At 37.7% G+C, this 25,150-nt stretch overlaps 1 protein-coding gene across 4 annotated transcripts in view; it reads right to left on the bottom strand.

The window, feature by feature from the left end:
- The window catches only part of LOC139934151 (uncharacterized), a 112,336-nt gene that overhangs the window by 3,213 nt on the left and 83,973 nt on the right, over positions 1-25,150 (bottom strand). For 3 of the 4 annotated variants that reach the window (XM_071928447.1, XM_071928450.1, XM_071928451.1), the window contains 7 exons: positions 17,598-17,762; positions 7,190-7,213; positions 4,666-4,738; positions 3,591-3,807; positions 1,515-1,666; positions 832-1,007; positions 5-208 (listed from right to left, as the gene is read on the bottom strand). In XM_071928447.1, the coding sequence (XP_071784548.1) occupies positions 5-208; positions 832-1,007; positions 1,515-1,666; positions 3,591-3,807; positions 4,666-4,738; positions 7,190-7,213; positions 17,598-17,762 (1,011 nt within the window). The remainder of the gene's footprint in view (positions 1-4; positions 209-831; positions 1,008-1,514; positions 1,667-3,590; positions 3,808-4,665; positions 4,739-7,189; positions 7,214-17,597; positions 17,763-25,150) is intronic. The other variant, XM_071928449.1, reaches the window with a different exon arrangement.

Here is a 25,150-nt window from a genome sequence, read left to right on the forward strand (position 1 = left end):
TTACCTCATCAATCCAAGAAGGATGATATCGAAGCGGTCCCTCTGTTCCCTTCAGATTATTATAGTCTGGTATCGGATTATTGAAGAGTAAAACGGCTGCTTTGTCTTCGTTGGTCATTGCTGCTCGATACATCAGCTCTACTTTCTTCTGGACGTCTTTGACTCGTTGGTGGTAACTACCATCTTGAAGCTTCTCTCCATCTGGAATCTGGACGTCAAGAACACAAGATTTTATTTTTTAAACTTCAATATTTTTTTAAAAGTACAACAAAACAAAGGCTTTAAAATTTTAAAGTGGTACAATAATATTCAGCCGACAATACTTGTTTATAATCAACCTAATTTCACATTGCAGTGGAATCTATACAAAGACAACATGAAGTCATCCATAAATTGTTCCAACTTGAAGTCACACAGTCTACAGAACTGAACGAGGAACCACTTGGTTGCATAGAAAAATGAAAAAACTTGATTCAGTACAAAGCTAAAACCAGAGTTGCCCATAAAGATGGTGTATGAACAAGTGGAAATAAGGTTCTTAATATCAGGAGATCTGAAGGTTATGAGACACCTCAAATAAAAGCCAAAGCAGTCTCCATGCAGAACAGCACCTTCAGTTCAACAATTAACTACATGTAACTCATTAACAAATAAGCTATCTACAGTCTAAAGATAATTTTGAAGCCCAAGAAAAACAACCAAAAATATCTGAAAATCAGGGTGGAAAAATAATGAGAAATATCACTCATCAACTGTTAAAAATGAGTTGAGGAGAAACTAGTTATACAATTCTGTTTGCCTTATCTTTCAAAACCCATCATTTAATCTTACCCCTTCCTCGCTGTAGAAGCTTCTCTTAGCGACTGTCTTATTATGTGTCAGACACTCTCTGACGAAGGCACCATAGGCTGCCTTGAGCTCCTGGGGGATCTTAGAATCAGCTTTCTGAAGCTTCACCGTCGAGTCATCTCTTAAGGTACCCCAAAGGGCATTCACGCCTGCACGACCTGCACACAAGTAATAGTAATAATACGATACATTAATATGGCGCAAGTATTTTTTTTAAAAGACTGTCGAACTTGTTCGATGTTGAGTTATTGGCCCCATGTACAAAAGTAAAAATAAAAAGGGGGACTATGGCTGGTGGTCTAGTTTTTAATTTTATCTCAATGTATTTTTGTATTTTTATTATCATCTTACTATAGACGATGTGACCTCTGACGTCACACGAAAACCATAACATGATTCGTGTACGCAATCTTACTATGACTACGCAACTCAGTGCCCGGCGAAACATGACGTATATAGTGTTTTGTCAACAGAGGGCGGTTTGAATGTAAACATAGGTCACATCGTCTATACTGTGCAGAAAGCTCCTCTGGAGTATACTTGCACATTGGTTGTGGTGCAAACTAGCAGGTGCAGAAAAAACTCAAGGCATAACAAATATCAGTATACATGTTTCTAACATTTCGAGCCTCCATCATCTTGATTAATTTAGTGTTTATCTGTACCTCCTTGTTTTTGAAGTGACTGAGGAACTGGAATCACTTTCTTCTGTTCTGGTTCAAACCTCGGTCTCAAGAAGTAGGCAGCTTGCTTTGAACCAAAGATCTTCTGAAGGTCTTGTTGATAAATAAGTGGCTCACCATCTTCCTCCATGAACCTGTAAGGACACAAAATTCATCTGTGACTATAGTTACAGCTGTATTACACAGTGTCATTAGTAGAATTTGACAACTCCGACTAAACTTTAAGCCAGTGACCGCTTCTGATTTTGCAGAAGCGGTCAGAGCACACTGACCGAAACGTAAAGCAGATGGAAGTTTGAGAAGGTCAGCTTCACTAGTCTTCAGTTTTTGAGAAAAAACAACGAAAGTCAAAGAGCAATGTCAATAGAAGAGTCGCGTTTAACCCTTTGCATGCTACCATTCATTACACACACTATTCCCTGCCCCCTGGAATCTTTTTGCACAATCATTAAAATTACACACATCTGTACTCGAAAGCATTTTTCTGTGTGAAGGAATTATTTTATAGCAAAATGCAAAATAAGCTAAATGTAGAGTATAATACGGACAACCAGTTAGTTCAAACAGAATTGAATTCGGGTACATAATTTATTAAATACACACTTCCAAAGCACGGCGAAAAATGTCCCCAACACCATGTTCTACCCTGTTTCCCTCCTTGCATAGGAAAGCTGCCGAAAAACTCGGAAAATACAAGATTTTTTCATGAAAAATTGTCGCGTATTCGTTCGTAACATGTCCTCTGTGTATCGAAGTGTATAGAAAAGTACCCGGATGGATGTCAGGGGTCAAAAGAAAGCTTGATTGTGTGCAAACAAATAGCACGTTGTGTTGGGCGCAAATATGTGCCCACAGCAGTGAGGGAATCAACGTTGCGGGCGCAAATTTGCGCCCGTAGTACGCAAAGGGTTAATACGTTGCACATGGTAAAATAATTTTTGTCTCACTGAGGAGAAAATGACTTTCATGAAATTCTTTTACTCGTTTCTCAAAAACTGTAGCACCTCCAGTTAATAATGTAAGGGAAACTTTCTACCATCGTTGTTTTTAAACCTAGTAAGTTTAAGTAATCTGTTGACATTTGTGTTTTATGCCGTAAAAAAAAAAAGTTATACCCAAACTCTTTAAGACAAGAAATAAGTATGTTAAGTACCCCCTCTATCTCATCCAGGACTAAAGTTTAGTTCCCATGTCTTTAAGGATAACATGCCTCCAAGAGGTTTAAAGAGTTTGGGTACTGTTTGTAAGACACAAAATACAATGTCCACAGATTTACATTTCACTTACACAGTTTGAAGATAATGGTGGTTAAGCTTCCCTTTAAATATTACTTACTGAGATAATGAAGGTTATGGAAATCATTTTCCTCCCAGGAGCAGTATTATTTTAGCATGTACAACCTATTTTACCAGTACTGGTATTTACGAGACTCTCCTGAAAACATCGCTCTGTGATTGTCTCCATTGTTTTCTAAAAAAACTTGATGACTAATGAAGCTGAAACTTCTATCACATACATCTTCCTTCACAGTGAGACGGGATTCATGTCATGACCAAAAACTTGATTCACAAAAGGTATCAAAACCCTTTAAAGGCAGTGGACACTATTGGTAATTACTCAAAATAATTATTAGCATAAAACCTCACTTGGTAACAAGTAATGGGAAAAGGGGGATAGTATAAAACATTGTAAGAAACGGCTCCCTCTGAAGTGATGAAGTATTCGAGAAAGAAGTAATTTTCAGCGAATTTGATTTTGAAACCTCAAGTTTAGAATTTAAGGTCTCGAAATCAAGCATCTGAAAGCACACAACTTTGTGTGACAAGGCTGTTTTTTTTTCTTCATAGTTATCTCGCAACTCTGACGTTCAATCCAGCTCAAATTTTCACGGGTTTGTTATTTTATGCATATGTTGAGATCCACCAAGTGAGAAGACTGGATTTTGACAATTACCAATAGTGTCCACTGTCTTTAACCACAAGGATCACCTAGTCGCCTACCACCTTCAAGGTGTTTGTATATAGTCTAAGACTAAGAGCGTCTGATAATCAAACTGACCTATCCCCATTCTCCTCTTCTTCCTCGTCACTACTAGACACGACAGACAATCGGCCGTGAGCTTCCCCTCGCTGCAGTAAGACGCTACGCTTTCTGCTGCCCAGAGCTGCAGTGCTCCCTTGTTTACCCTCGGTGGGTTCCAGAGACGTTTGTTGCAGTTTGGCTGCGAGCTTTCGTTCTGCGCGACGCTTTGTTCGGGCTTCTTTTCTTTCACTTTCTGTGGAGGGAATAAAATCCAGATTTGTAAAAATAATTATGACATAACATTAAACAAATTGTTTTTATTTAAAGTGCATCCCACATTTTTTTTTATCAATTGAAATTAAATTTAAAAAACTTAAAAACTCCACTAGAAGATAATTCTGTTCAAGTAAATAATTAAGATAGATCTATCAGATACATCTTTCTAACTTTTGTGTGTTTTAAAGGGTTTGATTTCACTACTAGACTTGCAGGAAAACACGGCATTTCAGTTTGAGAAAACTGTAGAGAAGTTTTACAAACTTATGTTATCAGTTTTTTGTTATGAAGTCACTGTTTACAAACAAACCTTTAAAAAACCTGCTCTATTAGAAAAGGCAAATTGTAAAAAAAGCCCTAAAGTAGGATTTGGTTAGACATTTTTGCAAGAATACAATACATAATAATAAGTCATATATTTGTGCGGAATTGTTTTTTTTTATATACAAAATACATCAAAAGGAGTTGAAAAACCCCAAATGAAATCAATGGTTTTGGGAACTTGAATAGTTTTCATACATTGAACTTGTGCAAGTTTAAATAGATAAGGTAGATAGGTTTGTGTAGAATCCAAGGCGCCAGTAAAAGAAATACTCGGGTGAAAAAAACAAACATTGCAGCATTATGAAACTATGAAAAACATGGCGGCATTTTGCATGGTTTCATAAAATGAGAACACCTTTTGCGAAACTCCTAGTCTCATGTCAACCCTTGAAAACAAGTGAGTATTAATAACCGATTTGCTTCCACCTTTTACCTCCCCTCAAAATAAATAATGTACAAGGTCAATTTAATCATCATTGTCAGAATATAATTCAGCGCTACTTTAAATTACCCAGGTCAATTTTGCCTCTCTTTGTCAACGCTTCCTGTCGTTGTCGTCGCTCCTGACGTTTGGCCTCAAGAATCTATAAAAGGGTAGAAGGAAATAAAAGAAGGGAATTTAATTTTTGTTTAATACATGGGTAAAATTGGTGGCTGTCTGAGAGACATTCTTCCGCATGAGTTGAACAACTACATATTAAATAGGAATCACCCAACGATGGGCCTTTCTGCAGTAAGGATGGGCAATTGCACGGACGTCAAGTGAATGGCAAATAAAATGTGAACATATATGTCTTGGAAGAGGCGCACGCATCCCCTTAAGGCTCTGCTTTGGTTTTTGATTGAAGGTGGCCATATTACTTTGAATATTTCTTCTTATTTTCATTTTTTGATGGTTAGGAAATTAATTTTCAGATAATCCCCCGAACAAAAGCTTAAAATTCCACATTTTTGGGGTGGGTACCACGCATTGTATTAATTATCTATAGGTCAAAATGATTAAACCTTGATGAAGCACAGTTTGAACAGAATTAATCAAGTTAACAATTGTTTCCAGATGTTTTCTTGAACAGTAAGGACAGAAAAAGTGACCTTTAAAAAAAATCAACTTTTACTGAAGCAGAATTTATTAATTTGTTCAAGTTATTTATAATTTCTTTCCTGACTCTTGTTCTGTTTTTCGTTTATGAAATTAAAATTTAGACTAAATTCTATTTCTTAGATATTTATAGAGGGGGGGGGGCGACTTTACCCTCAAGCTTGATAAATCATAATTTTATCTGGCCTTGAACTACATCTTACGCCATCCTGAAATGCCAGCGTCTTTCATCCAGTGGATTACACAACCAACGCTACCGTTAAACAAACCTCACAAGACGCCGACGCTTAAATGCATCAGGCTCCCCATGAGACAGGTTTTTGCGTGTACCAGAGTCAGATTTTGATATTGTATATGGGAAAAAAAACACTCTCCCACCCCCATCCCCTCTGCAGTCGACAATGACAATTCTATGATCTGATCAAATTGAATATGTATTTCTAATATAGACAAGAATATATACATGCCAAAGTATGACTTTGGAAATTGAACGCATACTGTATCCCAATATATCCCAATACATGTACTATCCAGGTCAACTCTATTTCATGACGTTTCACCCCTTCTATGGGCCAAAATTCATAGAGCATGTAGGCATAAAAACTTCCTTAGCAAAGAAATATATTGCTCAGCAGAAATAGGTTACCAGCCAATTATACCACTGTTTTCATTGCTGCGACTGGTACCCAACTCAATTCTTGCTTAGCAAAGATAATTGCTGAAATTTGGTCCTGGTCGCCTCCCTCCCTCCCCTAAACGTTCCACCCCATGCACTCTAGGCACAACAAGGAAGCTAAAACCTAACCTTAATCATTTCTAAGTGTTCCAGAGATCTAAAAACGGCAAGCAGTTGATGGTAATACGTGGATGGACACTTAAAAGATCGGAGGTATATTATTAGGAAGTGAAGGTTACAGAGTGTTTGTTCAATATAAAGCCGCCTGGATCATTATACGGTGGTTAGAGTCAATTAACCCTTAGTGTGGTTTCCATCCAGAAGGTGCAGTGTGTTCACAGCAAACAATTAACAACATAAATATCGCCATTGAGATGATATTGTGCAAAGGCTGGATGGGAACTATTCAGAGAGGATAAATGGAGGTGCAGTGGAGTAAGAAGGAGAACAAAAAGACAATTAGCCCTTCTCAGGAAATATGCTAATTGCATTCACACAGGCGTAGAGACACAATTGGGCAGCAAATGGCATTGGGGTGTGCACTAGGTAGATGCACAAATATGCACAGATCAGGCCTGCGATATTTTGCCAACCAGTTCGCGAAAAAGGGTTATTGTGACATTTGTTGATATCCCCCTTTTAGATTTTGGAATCAAATGAGGAAAGGACTGAGCAACACAACCGAAACTGACAAAATACCAGTGCCAGTTTCAACCGGCCCTATCCAGTTACCCTCTCCACTATTTTAGTATACGAGTCACACAAAAATGGTTCCATCCTAGATGCCCCAACTCAACTATCCCCCGCCCCGAACCCAAGAAAACATGAAATACATCAAGCTACAATAGGGGGTCTACATAAATGTAGGTGTAGCACAAAACCAAACATGACAGTGCAATTCAAACGTACAATATGTTTTCATTGGGTTTTAAAAAAGATTTCTCAACTTTATTTCTGGTCAGATTTGATGGATCTGAACTGAATGAACCATTGCTGAGAATCTGTCTTGATGCCACTCTTCAAGCAAAGTATTCTTGACTCAACCATACCATAGTAGACTGAGCAAGTCTCATATGCAGTTAGAACATTTGTGGGAACCTTTAAGGAAACAAAACCAGGTATTCTAACGTTCAACAGTGTGCAACTCTTAAACAGTCTGCATCACCCAGAACTGTTTTACAAACTTTGATACTAAGATAAATCAGTGCCATTTAATGATAAGTGCAATAATTTGTGCAACACCACACATCGTACACTTACTTCTGGTTGGTTATCTATGTCCATCTGTAGATGTTTGCGTGTTAAAATGTTAAGTACAGATGTTAGTTTTCTTTTAAAACACATTGAAAATGTTCAGATCTGAAACCCACAAAGTCAGTCTTTAGTTAAAAAAAAAAAGCAATATCATCAAGTTACTTCAAGGAAAACAGTGGTGGTTCTGAGAGGATCAAGGTATGGGAAAAGTCTTGGTTTACTCCTAACAAACTAAGACATAAGTTAGAAAATTACTTTCTGTCAACCAATAATCTATGATTCCATCTAAATCTACATTCATGTCTAGGTTTCCCGAACAGCAAAAAAAACAACCTTCACATAACCAAAACAGCCAATTAATCACAACTTGCTTCTTTTTACAGACTTTCTTGTTAATGAAAAACAGTGATTACCCTATTCACAGCAGCCTACTACATCATAGGTTTGTATTTTGTATACTAGGCTTAGGTAAAGGGCAATAAAAATGTCACCTTAAAGGCAGTGGAAACCATTGGTAATTACTCAAAATAATTATGAGCATAAAACCTTATTTGATAAAAAGTAATGGGGAAAGGTTGATAGTATAAAACATTGTGACAAAATGGCTCCCTCTGAAGTGGAGCAGTTTTCAAGAAAGAAGTAATGTTCCACAAATTTGATTTCTAGACCTCAGATTTAGAATTTGAAATCAAGCATCTGAAAGCACACAACTTCGTGAGACAAGGGTGTTTTTTCTTTCATTATTATCTCGCAACTTCAATGACCGTTTGAGCTCAAATGTTCACACTTCACAGTTTGTTATTGTATGCATATGTTTAGATACAGCAAGTGAAAATACTGGTATTTGACAATTACCAATAGTGTCCAGTGTCTTTAATTAAATCCCAAACCCTTCAAAATCCAACAGCGTGTTCTGTTTGATTCTGTTGTTACTTTATACAAGGTATCAGGAAAACCACAATGAGAGCCCAACAATTTGAGTGTTTAGTAACCAGAGATGGTGTTGGACTTTGTTGGATTGAGGAGAGATCCTCGTAAATGGCTCAAGGGAGTTGGGGTCAAGAGACAACTCTTCATAAATTCACATAACAAAGTTGATATAAAAACACGATGGCTGACTGACTGACCACAAAGACTGCTTTTTCATGGTGCTAGACGAGAAAAAGAAGGACTCTAAGCACCAAGAAAAAACAGTTTCTGGAATCAGTTCTGTTTCAACATAATCTTGGGTTTACATCTGCCAGAATATTTGACGGAGAACACTCTGTCCAATCCAAGGTGTTCTAAGACAGAGAGCACACTGTGCTGTAAATCCTTTGGTGCTGTGACAATCTTCATTGGGTTCCCTGTCTTCTGCCATTATCAAGCACTGAAAGTGCATACAAGGAGCCACTCTATTCCTCAAGCAACCTAAATCTTTTCTCATGAGTTGAATATTGTTGGGACATCTCTGAGATTTTGATTGACCTTAAGACACTTAAATTTCTAAACCATGTGAAAATAGCTATTTCTTAGGTGGGGAAGACGGCAGAGAGGGGCCGGAAAATAATATAAGCCCAGGGTTTCATAACAAGAGTTTACTTTTCCCAGGAAAATAGCAGCAAAACTCAATTGCATTTGGGGCAGCTGTTCAGATATATTCCCCAGAAATTTCTTGGGATTTTTATCTCCAGGGACTCAGCTTGCAAGCAATATTACATTTTCTTTTTCTGCTCAAGACATAACGCCACTTCACAGACAACTGTTTGCTATTCCTGATAGAACCTAAGGCACTGTCTCCGCAAATGTATGTACACATTGCCCTCAGAGCTGGAATTACATGTAAACTGAGGAGGAACGATTCAATAAACAGGACAACAAGATCTTGTCACATTTACTTTGATAAGTGTTCTTGAGATGAAACTGGGGCCCAATTTCATGGCTGCTTACCATTGAATTCTGTGCGTACAGCACCCTGCAAAGTGCATGAGTCGGTGAGCCATAAGCGCAGAATTCACTGGTAAGCCGTGCCATGAAAGTGGGTGTAGGTTATTTCACAACACAAAATATATCTTGCCCCAGTTTTCATAAAACTGTGTGTCCCCCCAGTCAATATTTAATATTTAGGAAGTATCCGCTGGCACCTTGTTCTCTTCAAGTACCAAGTATTGAAATACTCCTCAGGTTTTTTTTAAGAGGATGATTTGTTTTAACAAAAACAGACTGAAATTGAACATTCCTAATCTTAATATTGAGCAACCTTTCCATGGACGCTGTATGCATCACAAACACACCATACAGTCACTCCACACTTACAGTGCTGTGTGAGTTCTACCACAATGAACCCCATGAAAGTGGGCTGTTTTTCCTCTCACAAAGTGGTTGTTTACAGTTCTTTTCTTGTGAAAAAAAAACCCCACACAGTAACACTTCAATGGTAAATTATATTTTCTTATAATGTTTTAGGTAGTGATTTCAGAGACTCAAAACAGCAATGATGACAATGGCAAATGTTATTCACGGTTTTCTTTGTCGTTTTTGGCAAATAAGTGGCAATTTTGAATATTGTGTTGTTCTTATTTGCAAGTACTTGACAGCTCCTCAAAACATTTGTTAAATTTGAATTGTTCGCCTAGTGCTTTAAAGACAAAGTAAACTTCTTGTTTTTGGATTCGCACGACGTTCCAATCCTATATCTATATACAGATATAAAACTTGTGAACAGAACATTTTAAAAGGTGATAGTGAAAACATAGAGCGGTTATGTCGCAGGAAAGAAAATCTGTAGAAGGAATGCAATCTGAGAAAGGTTTCATGCATGAAACAATGATCGGATTGAAATGTCTTGTAAATCTCTTTCTCTAAAACCACATTTCTTGGAAGAGAATCATTTTTCAAAATGTTATACACTATCAACAGCTGCACTGCTTTTTACCAAGTAAGTTTTCATGGTAATACATTTTTGGAATTATTCCCAAAGGTATATCATATTAGTTGTTTGTTGTTTGCCGCTGAAGAAAGTCGGTTTGGATCTAAAGCTATTAAGGCCATCTACCCTACTCATTATATCGTCGGTCGCACCACGAACTGACCTAACTGACACAAAATCACACATTTTCGCAAATTTGTTTTAAAACAAATTATTGACAAACTCAATGCTGTTAACATTATCAGCAAGTTTCAGTGCCTAATATGTAATAGTTTGGTAATTACACTAATTAGTATAAACGACGCATCGCTGGACTTGCCATTTTGTCTTTTCACAAAGTGACCTATCTAGATACGTCGCTTTACCAATGGTTAAACTATGCACTACAGCGCGCACGATTATGGCGCGCATGCTAATTTTCGCACCACGAAGTGACCTAACTGGGGAGCTTAGTAATTTCACAAAGTGACCTATCTCGATAGGTCTCTATTACGCATTGGTTTGTACACAGCGCGCTGCAGGCAAAAATGAAATTTTAAATTTCACAAAGTGACCCATCTGTTTAGGAATTAATTACTTATTAAAATAGTTTTAGGGATTAAAACACATTGATAGTTCTGTATGAATAAAGTATTCAGCTTTGTTTTCGTCATAAAATAATACCATAAAGTTGGTAAGCAGACTCCGAAACAGCAGTTTCAAAAGTAGTGCAACTTCAATCGTGATTTTCTCTGAACACATTTTTTAAAACAGTGAACGAGTTAGGTCAGTTCGTGGTGGGCCGACGATATTAATACCTCTGGTAATAATATCTTTATTTATTATTATTATTATTATTATTATATCCTCCCTTAAATAAGATGTTTATGTCAGAATCAAGTTTATGATTATGCAAGTATGTCAAACCTCGCAGTGGATCATCTTTCTCCGAGGAATCGCAAAATTATCAACGGAAAAATCCTACTGTGATTCGACTGTTCGAAGCAGCTTGATTCAGGATGATCCAGCCATAGGGGCAGATTATTTAGGAGAGATCCATCAAAATCCAGCCGTAATCCCTTAACAATAATTGCTCTTTCCAGAGCTTTCTTTGTAGGGATTAACTATCTGACTGACTTCAATGACTTGGTTGTATAAGATGCACTTTCTTGGGACTATTTCGATGTGTATTGTGTATTTATCAAATCTGAATTGAACATTAAATGCTGCTCTAAGGATGTGCATAATATTGGTATAGATTTTTTTGATGTTAGTTTTGCATCGGGGTAAAGAAAAAGTGTTTTTACCCGTACATCAATTTGTAAAACTGAAAAATCCACAGGCAAATCACTCAAGAAGGATTCGAACCCATGATCTTATTGCTAGAGCTAGAGATAGCAGAGCTTAAAACACATGGGTGTGAGGGTAAAACAAATTATATAGATCTGTAAAATTGACAAAATAAATGTTCACAGATTTGCACTGAGCCTTTTCAATTGTTAACACGTCCAGTCCTCCTAAAGGTTGACAAACCACACAACACAGGAACCTAATATAATAGGTCAAACAATTTCTGATAAAAAAAAGTGCTGAGATCCTAGTTGATAGATCTCTTAAAAATCCACCTCTGTTTTTCCATCTTTATCAATTGTTCATAATGGTGTAAGAATAGACAAGACTGTCCTTGTACACATTTCATCGTGACCCACACACCAAGAATCATTAAAGAGAAATTATGTATGACTGCGATTAATGGAAAATAGACTAAACACGCATTATGATAGTTAAGTCATTTTGTTGAATCCATCTGCTAAGATAATTTAGCAGATACAAGACCTCGCTGTGAAGGACCACACAGAGGCTCTGATTTCAACTGGTGCTTAGATCTTTCCATAATGGGCACTATCCACCAGCTGCAACCAGACCTCAGAATGGCAAGATGGCGGAGATGATGGCCTTGTGTCTTCATCTTCATCCTATACATAAATCAAACAGCGCCCTCAATGAAATGAAAGGAAGAATCGTTATTGGCCGATGATTGTTCGTGCTGCGTATGCATTTCCTCAGCAAAAGCGTTGTTTATGTTAGAGGTCTACTGATCAAGCCTTGGATCCAACTGCACAAATTTGTTGATACTGCGGTACTAGCCAAGAAGGACACGCTATAGATTCGTTGCACAACGCGCAGTCTGTACTCTTTTTTGTCTATTTTACGAATCCAACACATTCCTTTCAGAAACGCCTTAGAATTCTAAAGCAAAAAAACACACACACGCACACTCAGTTTTGAAAGGAGAGTAACAAAACATTTTTGTTTCACGTCTTGAAGAAGCCAAGAATGCCATCCAATGGTGAATCAAATTATGTTCACATAATCCAGCTAGACGATGTCACTGCCCCTACACAACATCCTGAAAGCCAACAGTCTGTGGTAAAGAGACATGCCTAAATAATTACCTCAAAAAGGCAGAAAAAGCCGCTTACAAATATGATTTGAATAATTCCCTATCTAAATAATAAAAGCCTTTATTTCACTTTCTATCCACAATCCTTCAGACTATAGAATTCCAGTCTTCTCAGAGTACAAATTGAACAAACAATATGTTCGACAAATCCTATTATCTATGAGTCAGGACCCAAAATGAGATAAAAATGGAGTTCCAACGAGTCACTGAACAGTCAACACACGCTGCAGCAAATGCCAACAAAGGGTAATTAAATAAATAAAAACACTCCAACCAATCGTCTTGTCTTAATTACTTATAATAAGAAGATCACTATTCAAAAGAAGATTTACATAGAGCCATTAAGAAAAAACATAAAATTTCGCTTCTCATCATGAAGAAAGGAAATATAAATTTATAAAATAACGACTGTAAATACTTCTCAGAGTTTTTTTTTTAATCTAAAGATGCTTTGATTCTCAAATATTTTCTCTTCTCTTGTGGACAACACATAAAGAAGAATATATGAAGCCTAATTAAAAAAACATGAAACTCAATTTCAATGAAACTAGTATGGATTGGATTCAGATTGTCCACTATTGCAAAATCTGAATTTTTTTTCGTGGTGCTACTGTGTTTTTTCTATCATTCAAATCATAGAAGACAGAAGAAGAACATTAAAGGAACACGTTGCCTTGGATCGGTCGAGTTGGTCTTTGAAAAGCGTTTGTAACCGTTTTTTATAAAATGCATATGGGTAGAAAGATGTTGTAAAAGTAGAATACAATGATCCACACAAACATGCCTCGAAATTGCGGGGTTTTCCTTTTACCTCGTCGACTGACACGTCGGCCATTTATGGGGGTCAAAACTTTGACTCCCATAAATGGCCGACCATGTTAGTTCGCACAGTAGAAGGAAAACCACGCGGTTTCGAGGCAAACTTGTGTGGATCATTGTATTCTACTTTTAAAACATCTTTTCAACCATATGCATTTTATGAAAAACGGTTACACACGCTTTTGTTTTGACCAACTCGTCCGATCCAAGGCAACGTGTACCTTTAAAGGAACACGTTGCATTGGATCGGTCGAGCTGGTCTTTGAAATGCGTTTGTAACCGTTTGTTATAAAATGCATATGGTTAGAAAGATGTTGTAAAAGTAGAATACAATGATCCACACAAACATGCCTCAATGCTGCACAGTTTTCCTTTTACCTCGTCGACTAACATGGTCGTTCGTTTATGGGAGTCAAATTTTTGACTCCCATAAATTAATGGCCGACCGTGTTAGTTCGCAAAGTAAAAGGAAAACTGTGCAATTTTGAGCCAAACTTGTGTGGATCATTGTATTCTATTTTGAAAACATCTTTCCAAACGTATGCATTTTATAACAAACGGTTACAAACGTTTTTTTATAGACCAACTCGTCCGATCCAAGGCAACGTGTTCCTTTAATAATGTGTGCCTCAGATAATGGCACAGATTAGTCTGACCCTTATTTGGACTATTTCGAATAACTATCCATTATTTCATCTGCACTCGGGAACAGGACAAAGATTGGGACAGCATAAAGATACTTTAGAATGAGTGAATAAGGCTGTGGCTGAAATGCTGACTTCTGCTACAGCTACGACTGTATCAGCGCGTCTGCCAATGTTGATGAATAGGCAGACGGGCGGCGATCTAGCCGCAGCTTTAGCCGAAGTTGCCATTTCGGGAAAAGGCCTAAGCGCTCAAAGACACAAACCATTGCTGTACCATTCCTCAGGAGTGAATTACTGGTTTTTAAAGACTATATTAAAGTAACTTTTGGGTCCAAGTCAATCATCTTAGAACTGGCCATAATGCTTCATTCCTCCATAGCATTGGAGATACCAGCTCAAATCTGTGTCAGTGTGGCAGCCCACAAACCATCAGACACATCATTCATGACTGCCCTGACTTCAGACCACCAAAAGGCGAGCAGGGACTCACAGACCTTGATGGGGATTAGTGCTGGGCGAATAGTGAAATTTTGTTATTCGGATACTGCTGGCCAACTATCCGCAATTAACCGGATATTCGAATAGTTTTTTTCGCCGCTAGAGGGCGCTATTAAAAAAATATATGTATATATTTTTGTTTTTTGTTTTTTTGTCGCTAGAGGGCGCTGTTCGTTTGTGAATGAGATCTTCTGGGCGGATTGATATTAGTTGTAGACAGTGTCACTCGGTTCATTCATAAAAATGACCGGATCTAATTTAAAGATGGCGATTTGCTTTTTCTTTTGATCGTGGATGACTCTACGTGAAGGAAAACTTTTGTAATCTTTGAACAAATTAGGTCAGAAATGTCATTGTTTTAACTCTTCACGGAGGTGAGCATAGTTAAATACTTAATTTATGCTGTTTTATGCTGTCTTAATAAAAGTTTCTTTAGGATTCAGACAAAACATTCATGTCAGTTGTCGCCCGACGTCCGCGGATATTCGGATATTAAAGAATATCCGGTTACTTGGTTGTAATTACAGAACTATCCAGTTTATAAACAGCTATTCGCGCCCTATGCGGATATCCGGTTAAGAAAAAAAAAGGCATTCGCGGTTACGGATAGGAAAACCTATTCGCCATTAACCAGATATTCAAATAATTCACCCAGGGCTAAGCTAATGGGGATACCATCAATTGGCTTGAAGTGACTATAAAACTACAAACTTAATTTTGTTCAATGTTCACCTTGGTCAAGAGATCAAACGAAAGAAGAAAAAATAAACTGTTTACCAAGAAATTTGTTGTTTTAAACAAAATCATCTAAGGCTAGAGGAAGTTCTTTTAGTTGTTGCCAACGATTACTTTCCCATAAAATAAAAACAAAATTCTTGAAAGTAGGACGTTTTGTTGTTGTTTATTAAGACTGGTTTCAAGCTAAATCTAATTCAAATCACCTTGTGAAGAAACCTTACAAACATTTCACAGAATCACAGGCATGTCATTCACACGGAAATAATTCCAAGGATGAGTATTAGTGCCAACTTTAATCAAAGTCAACTTTCAGATTGAAAAACAATGTGTGTGTAAGTTTGTTATAATTTGTGTATGAAATTGTATTTAGTAAAGCACCCTTTCCAGCAGTTGCAAAGAGCTACAACAAAAACAAACGAAAACCACAGAGGAAACACATTTTAAGATGCTTTTTTGAACTGGGACACGGAAGTCAATCTTGTCTTCAGATAATCTAGCACTGTACAAGGACATTGGGTGTTTTTGTGTTGGGGGGGGGGGGGGGGGCAGAGGGGGCTTGAGTTTATCTCATGTCTCAAAAGATTTACCAAGATCAGTTTCCAAGCCACTGCACAAAAGCTTATACAGGAATAAAAACACCATTCAAAGATCACTATTACTAATGTACCTAACAGACTAGTAAGGTTTTCAGCAGACTGTATTAAAGGAACACGTTGCCTTGGATCGGTCGAGTTGGTCTTTGAAAAGCGTTTGTAACCGTTTTTATAAAATACATATGGGTAGAAAGATGTTGTAAAAGTAAAATACAATGATCCACACAAACATGCCTCGAAATTGCGGGGTTTTCAAAAATTCTTCCTTTTACCTCGTCGACTAACACGTCGGCCATTTTTGACCCCCATAAATGGCCGACCATGTTAGTTCGCACAGTAGAAGGAAAACCACGCAATTTCGAGGCAAACTTGTGTGGATCATTGTATTCTACTTTTAAAACATCTTTCCAACCATATGCGTTTTATAAAAAACGGTTACAAACGCTTTTGTTTTGACCAACTCGTCCGATCCAAGGCAACGTGTTCCTTTAAGGCAACCCACTGCCCACAATGTCCTTCAGTATGTAGTGTACAATCCGCTACAATGCTACAAGCCTACAATGGAGCGAGCTCTAAACCTTGTAAATACAGAATCGCTGGCTTTGTAGTTGTCTGCTAGAGTTGAGATCTTGTTTGTGAAATCCGAGAGAGCCCCTTCTTTAAGAAAGAGATAACATCATTCTGCTTTCTGTCAAATCATCCTCTAAGGAAGTAACAACAACTGTAAAGATGGTTTAATGTGTCTGCAACAACCGAATTAAAGAGGCATTTAAAAGACTGGAGCTCAATTATAACAAGAGGTATTTAATCTTAAAGTGAGTTTGCAGCATCACCATGGTATTTTGTTTTGCATCAACAAAATTAAAACACCTTCTTTAAAACTGGGAACACTCCTGGATGTGACATCGCAAAAGAAAGGTCTATTCTTAAATAACATGTGATGAGTAACTCAAGTTGATGCAATGCAACTTTTTTGCCTTCAAACAGCTTCTGGGATCTTCAATCTAAGGCATAATACGACGCATCAATAATACATGTGCACCTCAGTGCACACCAACATCATATAGATAGTGATTCAGAAATCTAATTTCTTGTTGAGGTCATCTGAAATTATCAATCAGAAGTTATCTCAGCAAGCCTTATAAGAAACAATTGTCTTTCTCTGTTATCGCCAAGTCCATTTTTGATAGAATCGTATTTTGTCGACAAGAGAAGGAAAACCTGTGAAGAATAATGTCACTTGACCTCTCTGACAAATAATTCAGCAAATCTCATGTACTTTGAGAAATAATCACTGTGAATATCCTAAGTGTTGTAATACTTAATCATTTCTTTTTCCTTACGAAAAACAAAGCAAATGACAGCCCCAAATAAACACAAAAAAAACTCAGCAGAAGAAAAACAGGAAAAGATGTCAGCCAGAGGAAGACAGCTGAAACAGCAGACATCACCTCAGAGGATGACGTGTGTCAAATACTGCCTGATTTACAATTCAAAGTGGGAATAAATATCCATCAGAACATGGCACAAGGTGTGAGAATAAGGGGGGGGGGGGGTCGGGATGAGGGGTTTCTGCATGTATTTCCCATAACTGGTCCCCATGTTTGATTTGCATTATTGCTCATGAACCAAATTCCAGCTGACAAAACATAATATCTACGATAGGACGAAGTGGAATGGATATCTGGAGATATCCAACCATAAGGTGTTGGGGGATCTCCGAACGAGAAGGAGGGGGGGGGGTGATATCTTCATGACTGGTACCCACCTCTGACTGGCGACGCTGCTCATGCACCTGCCGCTGAAAGTGCAGTTCGTCGTTGGCCTGGATGAGCTCGTGCTGTAGGGCTATCTTCTTCTTTAGGGTGGCATGTTTCTCGTTGCGCTGGTTGACCTTGAAATTCTGCCACTTCTGGTACTGCTCCTCTTTTTTCTGTTAAGACACACAAAGAGAGAAGAACGGAGGTTAATTTGATTCAGTTCACTAAATCTGTAAGGCCCCTCCTCGCACTGCAATGAGTTTCTCAGACGAAAAAAAAAACATTCAGTAAAAAAGGAGCTCTTTTCTTTTGAGATGACTGCCTGAAAATCTTGGAAACAAAATTCACCTCCCTTACTGAAAGCAAAAAGGCTGGACAGTGCCTTTAAAAAAAAAAATAGAATCAAGTTTGATACCATGATGGTTTCCAACGATAGATTATACATGCAGTGATACAGTCTTGTAATCCCTGCATATGTAATTGGATTTAATTTGAAAGTCAAATGCACGCACTCATACATGTGTAGTACATGCAGCTGAAAATCAAATCGGTTTCCACACAAGTATTACAAAGTAATGAAAAGGCGCTGATTCCTTAAAGGGGAAAAAAGTTGTAATTTGCAGAAACAAACACCCCCAACAAACAATCAAAGACAGAAACAGTTGTTTAAATATTTTCTAATTTTCACCTTTTTTTTAGTGTGTGAATGGAGGCCATTGGGTAATATTCATTAGGTTTAATTTCTTCTTTTCCAAGTATACACCACAGATTTCCGTTAACTGTTTTTTTCACAGTGTACCGTTGCTGTTTTTATAATGTCTTTATGCCAAATAAATAACAACAATAAAAACAATATTATTATTCACAAAATGTTTCTCCAATTGGTTTTACTGGGTAGTTCATTTTTTAAAAAGATACCTTAAATAGACCTTATGCATTGACGTCATCCAGCGGCCATCTTAGTGGAAAAACGGTGACGAAACAATCGAAACCCTCATATTTGTTTGCGCGGCGCACAGGATTGGCCAATGAACAACCTCCTTTTGACCTCTAGGTGAGGGCGCCCTACTGAAATGACGTCATGTGCATAAGGTCTATATGGACTAGTGAAAAAGCTCACGGACTAGTGAAATGACAAGCTTGCTCAAATCCTGCTGGCTTGATTGCTCAGTTCAGGGGAAAACCCAGGAATAACCCAGGAAATAGCTTCTGTACAGTAAATTGCCTCTGAAGTAATCAAAACATCAATGGGTAAACATTCTGGGAAAATGTAATAAATCGATTCGCTATTGACGAGCAGCCTGCATACATGTAACATACAGCAGTGTCACATGAAGCTACAAACAAAAAAGAGAGACCTAGATTCAAAGAATCACCAAGGTTACCGTGTTGAAATTAAAGCCTGGCCACTTTATTGAGACCACATTAATTATCTAGAGCTGCCCTACAAACATTTTGCATTTTCAATTTATTGTATGTTATGTCAATTTAGTTGGTGGGGGGAAAACATCCTAAATAGCACCTTATTGTGGTCAATTTTATGCAATTATTTAATAGATGGAAGCCACTGCTAAAATATAGGATTCAAACTGCCTCTACCTACCAGACAGTCTCAGTGGTCTAGTTGGTAAGACACTACTCTAGAATTGTAAAGGTCATTGGTTCGAATCCTACCCGAGTAATATGCCTGTGATTTTTTTCACAGAGTATACAGTGCTAACATACGTTGGTGTATATGGGTAAAAATCTAAATTAATATTCATGCAATATTGTTTCCTTAGTTGTGACATAGGCCCTGTATGAAATAGCCAGTAATTTGATATTTCTTGAAAATGAAACGTTTACTGTACAGGTATTTTCAATCAAAATGTTTAACAGAGTTCATTTTCAAAACATCTTGGCTGTTCACTAGAAAAGAGAAACAAAAATATTCCATCCACATCTGATCTTCTACCTTAGCTGCTATATTCAAGAAATTACTCAAAACGGAACTATATCGATTCTAACTCAAACTCCATCTTCATAGCACCTTGATCTAGCACCTATAGGACTTGTCCACTATAAGAACCTATTAGTGTTATTAAGAACCTATAAGCTGACAAATAAATGGTGGCAAGATCTATTAATATTTTATTGAGCTTTAACTGAAACATTGACTTAAAAACTTGAGATATTGTGAAAAGAAGATCTAAGTGTTTTGAAAGGAAAACAGTTGATGTGTTTCTTGGCAACCACCAAATTCTCAACAGTCTTCCTTCCTCTGCATTACAACTCCATTGTAAAGTCAAAAGGTCAAGTGTTGTACATCAATAATTGCCTGTCTCTCTGTCTATGAATCCTACTCAAACCACAAGCTCTTTAAAATGTGGAGAAGCTCAGCAAGACACCAAGAGGGGTATTTTAAAAACTATTAGTCATGTTCCCAATGTGCAATAGACACCATATACGAAGATTCACCAAGAGGGGATCTGACTATTTGGGCCTCTGAGCCTTGGAATTGATATCACTAATTAAGAAAAGGAGAAACCAAGATGGCTGCCAACTTTAAAGTTACCCAGTCATATCAACAAAAACCTAGCCTATTAAAGTTGTGGATTTATACATGTTACAAAAATATAAATTAGAGCTATTGACCCAAATTCAAATCTTCAGAGAAATTAAACAGAGTCCCTGAAATCCTAAAATCCAAGGAAAAAATCTTGACAAATCTCCGACCAGATTTCCTTTCCCTATACCATCGTGTTCAGTTCATCGAGCCAGTATTGACACAAACTCATATCATATCAGAGAAATTTAACAAAAAAAAGGTCCCCAAAATCCTGAAATCAGGAAAATTCTCTGCAAATCTCTGACCCGATTTTTCCCTTTACCACCGTGTTCAGTTCATCGAGTCCATAATGAGACCATGCCCAACAACGCTGCATCTTCCCCTGACAACCAAAACAAAACATCAACACAATGACTCCCACTCCTCATACGCTCCAATCCAAACCCTGGCAGTTTGCCGGCTCAGGTCAAGGTCATGATAATGAGAACCAGGAATCGCTCGCATCCGGATACGCTGAATTTCACCTCGCTACGTCCACGGCCTGGTGCAGCTGCATCTCACGCTAGATACACCCTGACTCTATCAGTCAGTGACACCATACCTTGGCTGTAAGTGCTTTCACACTTTAAACCAACAATGAACAGATGTATACTCATGACTTGAACAGACCAGTCTCCACTTAAAGACACTGGACACTATTGGTAATTGTCAAAGACTAGTCTTCACAGTTGGTGTATATATGTACATATCAAACCTGTGAAAAATTGAGCTCAACCGGTCAACGAAGTTGCGAGATAACTATGAAAGAAAAAATACTCTTGTCACACGAAGTTGTGTGCTTTCAGATGCTTGATTACGAGACCTCAAATTCTAAATCTGAGGACTCAAAATCAAATTCCAGGAAAATTACTTCTTTCTCGAAAAGTACTCCACTTCAGAGGGAGCCGTTTCTCACAATGTTTTATACTATCAACCTCTCCCCATTACTTGTTACCAAGTAAGGTGTTATGCTAATAATTATTTTGAGTAACTACCAAGAGTGTCCATTGCCTTTAAAGGAAAGGTACTGCTTAGATATTTTGGAGAAAGATAGATCCATTACTTAGAGCTATCTATCTTATAAAACCATGTTTTTATTTGGTGTTAAATCTTTAGACATACATATGTGTACAAACCAGACCCATGCCAACAATAAGAGTATAGTTATCACAAAATTAACACCACCAATTTACTTGAAAGGTAAATAACAGCATCTGTAATAATAAATAATAAATCAATACTTCCAATCTGAAAACTTACTGATACCAATTCCACAGAGAACTATTTCTGTCACAAAGACTGTCCATATTAAGGAAGGAACCAACTCAAGATGATGAACTTTACCAGTAGGTTTAAAGGTGTGTTTATTGAAAAGTAGAGGATGTGAATTAATTTAAAAAAACAAGAACACTGTAATTTATCTTTGAATTTGTCAGAATGATCATCAAGCAACAAACTTGTCAAGCACACCTACTTGAGTAAATTGTACTTCAAACTCAAGAACAGTCACAGCGCTAGTTGGGATAGATTCACTATCAACACAAATCTGCCACTGACTGTCATTAATTTCCCCTGTGAAAATGGGTCTCTATTTTGCAAATACACCGTAGACCAGCCCATAAAAAACAGGTACAATTATTTACATAAATCCACTGGGAAAAGAACTTGATTTTCCAATTTTAAAAGAAATGAAATCATCAGAAAACAATTTTTCAAAACTAAAATTAACAAGTCAAATTTGTATGATTTAACATGACTGTGATAAAAATAAATTTACACACTGTTTTTAGAATACCAGAGAGAATACCAGATATTCTTGATAGTAAAAAGAATATCTACCAGCTCCGCACTTACTCCATACAGACCATCTGGTTTTCCATCCATCACCATTGCCATCACCATTGCCCCATCGTTTTAGATGTCAGTTCGCTACACCATTATGTACACGCACAACGATATCAAATTAATTTGACTTGATAATGGCCGGGAGAGCCATTGTGTGTACAGTAGGGATGATCCAGAACCCCTTGCTCGTAGTATGAATTGCAATGATTGATTATTTATGAGGTTGTGGAACGTGAGTGGTTAGCATGGGGAGGGGTGGAACTTGAGCTTGGCGTAGTGTATCGCGATGTATTTATCAGCCATCACAATTAATAACACAAGGTATATATTTACCGTAACCACCCCCCTCGTCAGTGAGTGGGGAGGCCACGTTGTATAATAATACAGCCATAATTGGAGACAATCAATATCGGTACTCGGTAGAGTCGGCGACCACGACCACCATGCGCTTTCACCAAGTCAGTCATTCCTGATAACGACCAGATTGCTCATCGAGCATTAGGTAACCACGGCGACAGTATTTGTACACTTTTGTTTGGTAGTGAACGCCTATTCATGATGAAATGATACTTGCATGATGATCGGAGGAAAGTGAGCAAATATTTGTCAATCGTCTGCACACAGATACTGATATTGTAAATGTATATGTCATACCAACCTCTTTTTGTCTGGACCGTATTTAAAAAAAATACTTTCATTCTGAATTCAATCTTTCATTTCAATTTCCCAAATCCGCAGCATGACAAAGCAGACCTTTTTTTTGATAAGAGAGTAATTTCCGTTTTTTAGAAGCTCAAAAACAATTGTAAGTTGTAAGTATCTGAAACCCCTTTATTACTAACAGTTTTACATCCCTACAAAGGGTGAAGCAATAATAGTATCAGAAACTCCTTTAGGAAACAAGTGTCACAACTGGGAGTCAAACCCACACACTGCTGATCAGAAACACCAGAGCTTGAGTCCACTACCCTTGACCGCTTGGGAATGACACGCCACATAAACTGCTCCAGAGTTCCATTTTTAACGAGACCATATCAACATTAACGCAAGACGTTATAATTAATCATTGACCACAACATTTTACAGAAAGATGATGGAGCGTTTAAAGAGTGAAGACACCTAAGTAATTTGGGTATTAAGATCATGATGCATTCCACTAATAGCGTTACTGATCTCATCTCCTGGCGATGTTGTCTCGCATCCTCCCCCTAGAGACCATCCCCGATAATGATTTAGTGTCCGAGTACACATGTTTCAGGCTGAGGACTTGCAGCGGATAGGAACTATAACAACAAACCCTGATTTTGATTCACAACAGTCTATTAGCGCAGTCAGTAGAAGACCGTTGGTTGTAAGAGGATCTGAGATGATTGATTCCTCATATCCACACAGCCCAAGGATTCAGTTACAATAGCAGAGGGGCTATTTCTTGTCCTCAATGTCTTATATCGGCCAGAGAGGAGGCTGTCAGTTTACCTTCCTCTTATTGTGAAGATGAAAGCAGGTGGATTTTGGGGGAGGGTAAGGGAGAGTGAGAGTCACTAAGGTTTTGAATAGACGTTTATCTCTCGAACAAAGTCAAATAATTCAGCTCTTTCAGTTTCTTTGTACCTAAGGCCGAGTCTGAATTAATGACAATAACTAGTTCTTATATAGAGCACATTTACAATAACCATCTCAATGCGCTTTAAATTAGTGCCCTTGTCATTGGGCCAATAACATTCCTTTATTCTTCCTCAGCTCTCTGGGGACAATACAGTCCTAGGCTGCCATGGCTTTTTCAAACAAAGTTTCAACCTCTTCCCTCGCAGGTACCTTATTCTTATAACCCTGGGCATAAAGATGCAATATTAGTTAGGTGTCTTGCTGAAGGACACAAATGTCATGACCGGGATTTGAACCCATTCCCCGATGACGATTCACCAGACCTTGAATTCGTTGCTCTGCCAAACCAATCTAGTACCTCGTAAAACCTACAATATTTTGGTCAGTTTAAAAAAACTATAATCCCACAAAATGCTATGTATGTATCTTTAATGTAACACAAGCTCTACGTGCATTCTGCTGTATTCATCCTCACCGTAACTACTCAAACCAATTAGTTACCATGTGTAATAAATTTTGCACACTTGCCAGATATTTATCCGAGTATGATTGTACATCACACTCCAATCATTTAAAGTTTCATTTTCTTTCCTATATTTCTGTTAATTAAGTTCTCCAGCCTGCAACCTCAGTACGTGTCAATTCCATGCATAAATCATAGCGGCCTGGGCCCCGTGGGGACAAGATAGCGTGGCTGAACAGTAAATGAGTTTGACACTCGTCTCTTTAGCTGTAGACCACATCAAACTTGCCTTAAGTATGATCAAAAATGCCATGACATCATTAGAGCAATAGAGTTTAGTGCGGGGGGGAATGGATTTGTATTCATCCTTGGCACTGACACTATGCAATATTAAAGGCGGGTTTCTCTCTGAGATTTGTAGCAATAAAAGATATCTTCAGCCAGCTTAGGGTTTTGGTTAGGGTTTGGATTTTAGACTACTTAAAGGGTTGTGATACATTTTGTTTTTTACCATGACATGTGTCCCATACTCACTGTGAATGAAGATTAATCTAACATAGTTTACCTATAGAAGTTTCAGCTTCATTACATGTAGTTGTCAAGTTTTTGAGTAAACAAAAAGTAAATAAAATAACAGGGCAGTGTTTTCAGGAAAGTTGCGTAAATCCCTTGCTTGTGCTAAATCTCACTGAGATGAAAATTATTTTGGTGAAATTAGTTTAAGTAGGATTTGAAACTTTGCATGGTGGAAATACGATATAGAAAGGTTTGCGGGTAACATGGTGTAATGACTATCTCTAATGAGTTGGGGTGGTTCTGAAAAAAACCGTTGGTTTTCAACTCGACGTTTCGATCAGTATGCTCTGATCATCTTCTGGAGAAAGCTGAAATTAGTTTACTCGTTATTCAAAAGCTACAACACATCAGCAAGTAATATTTTAATGGGAAGCTTTCTACTATCACTATCTTCAAACTGTGTAAGCTTTATGTAAATCTGCTTGTTTTTTCTTTCTTTTTTTTGAATAAAAAGTAAAGGTCAATGTATAAGCCAGCGGACAAGG

This window comes from Asterias amurensis, chromosome 2, assembly GCF_032118995.1.
Source record: "Asterias amurensis chromosome 2, ASM3211899v1".
In the NCBI taxonomy this organism is placed as follows: domain Eukaryota; kingdom Metazoa; phylum Echinodermata; class Asteroidea; order Forcipulatida; family Asteriidae; genus Asterias; species Asterias amurensis.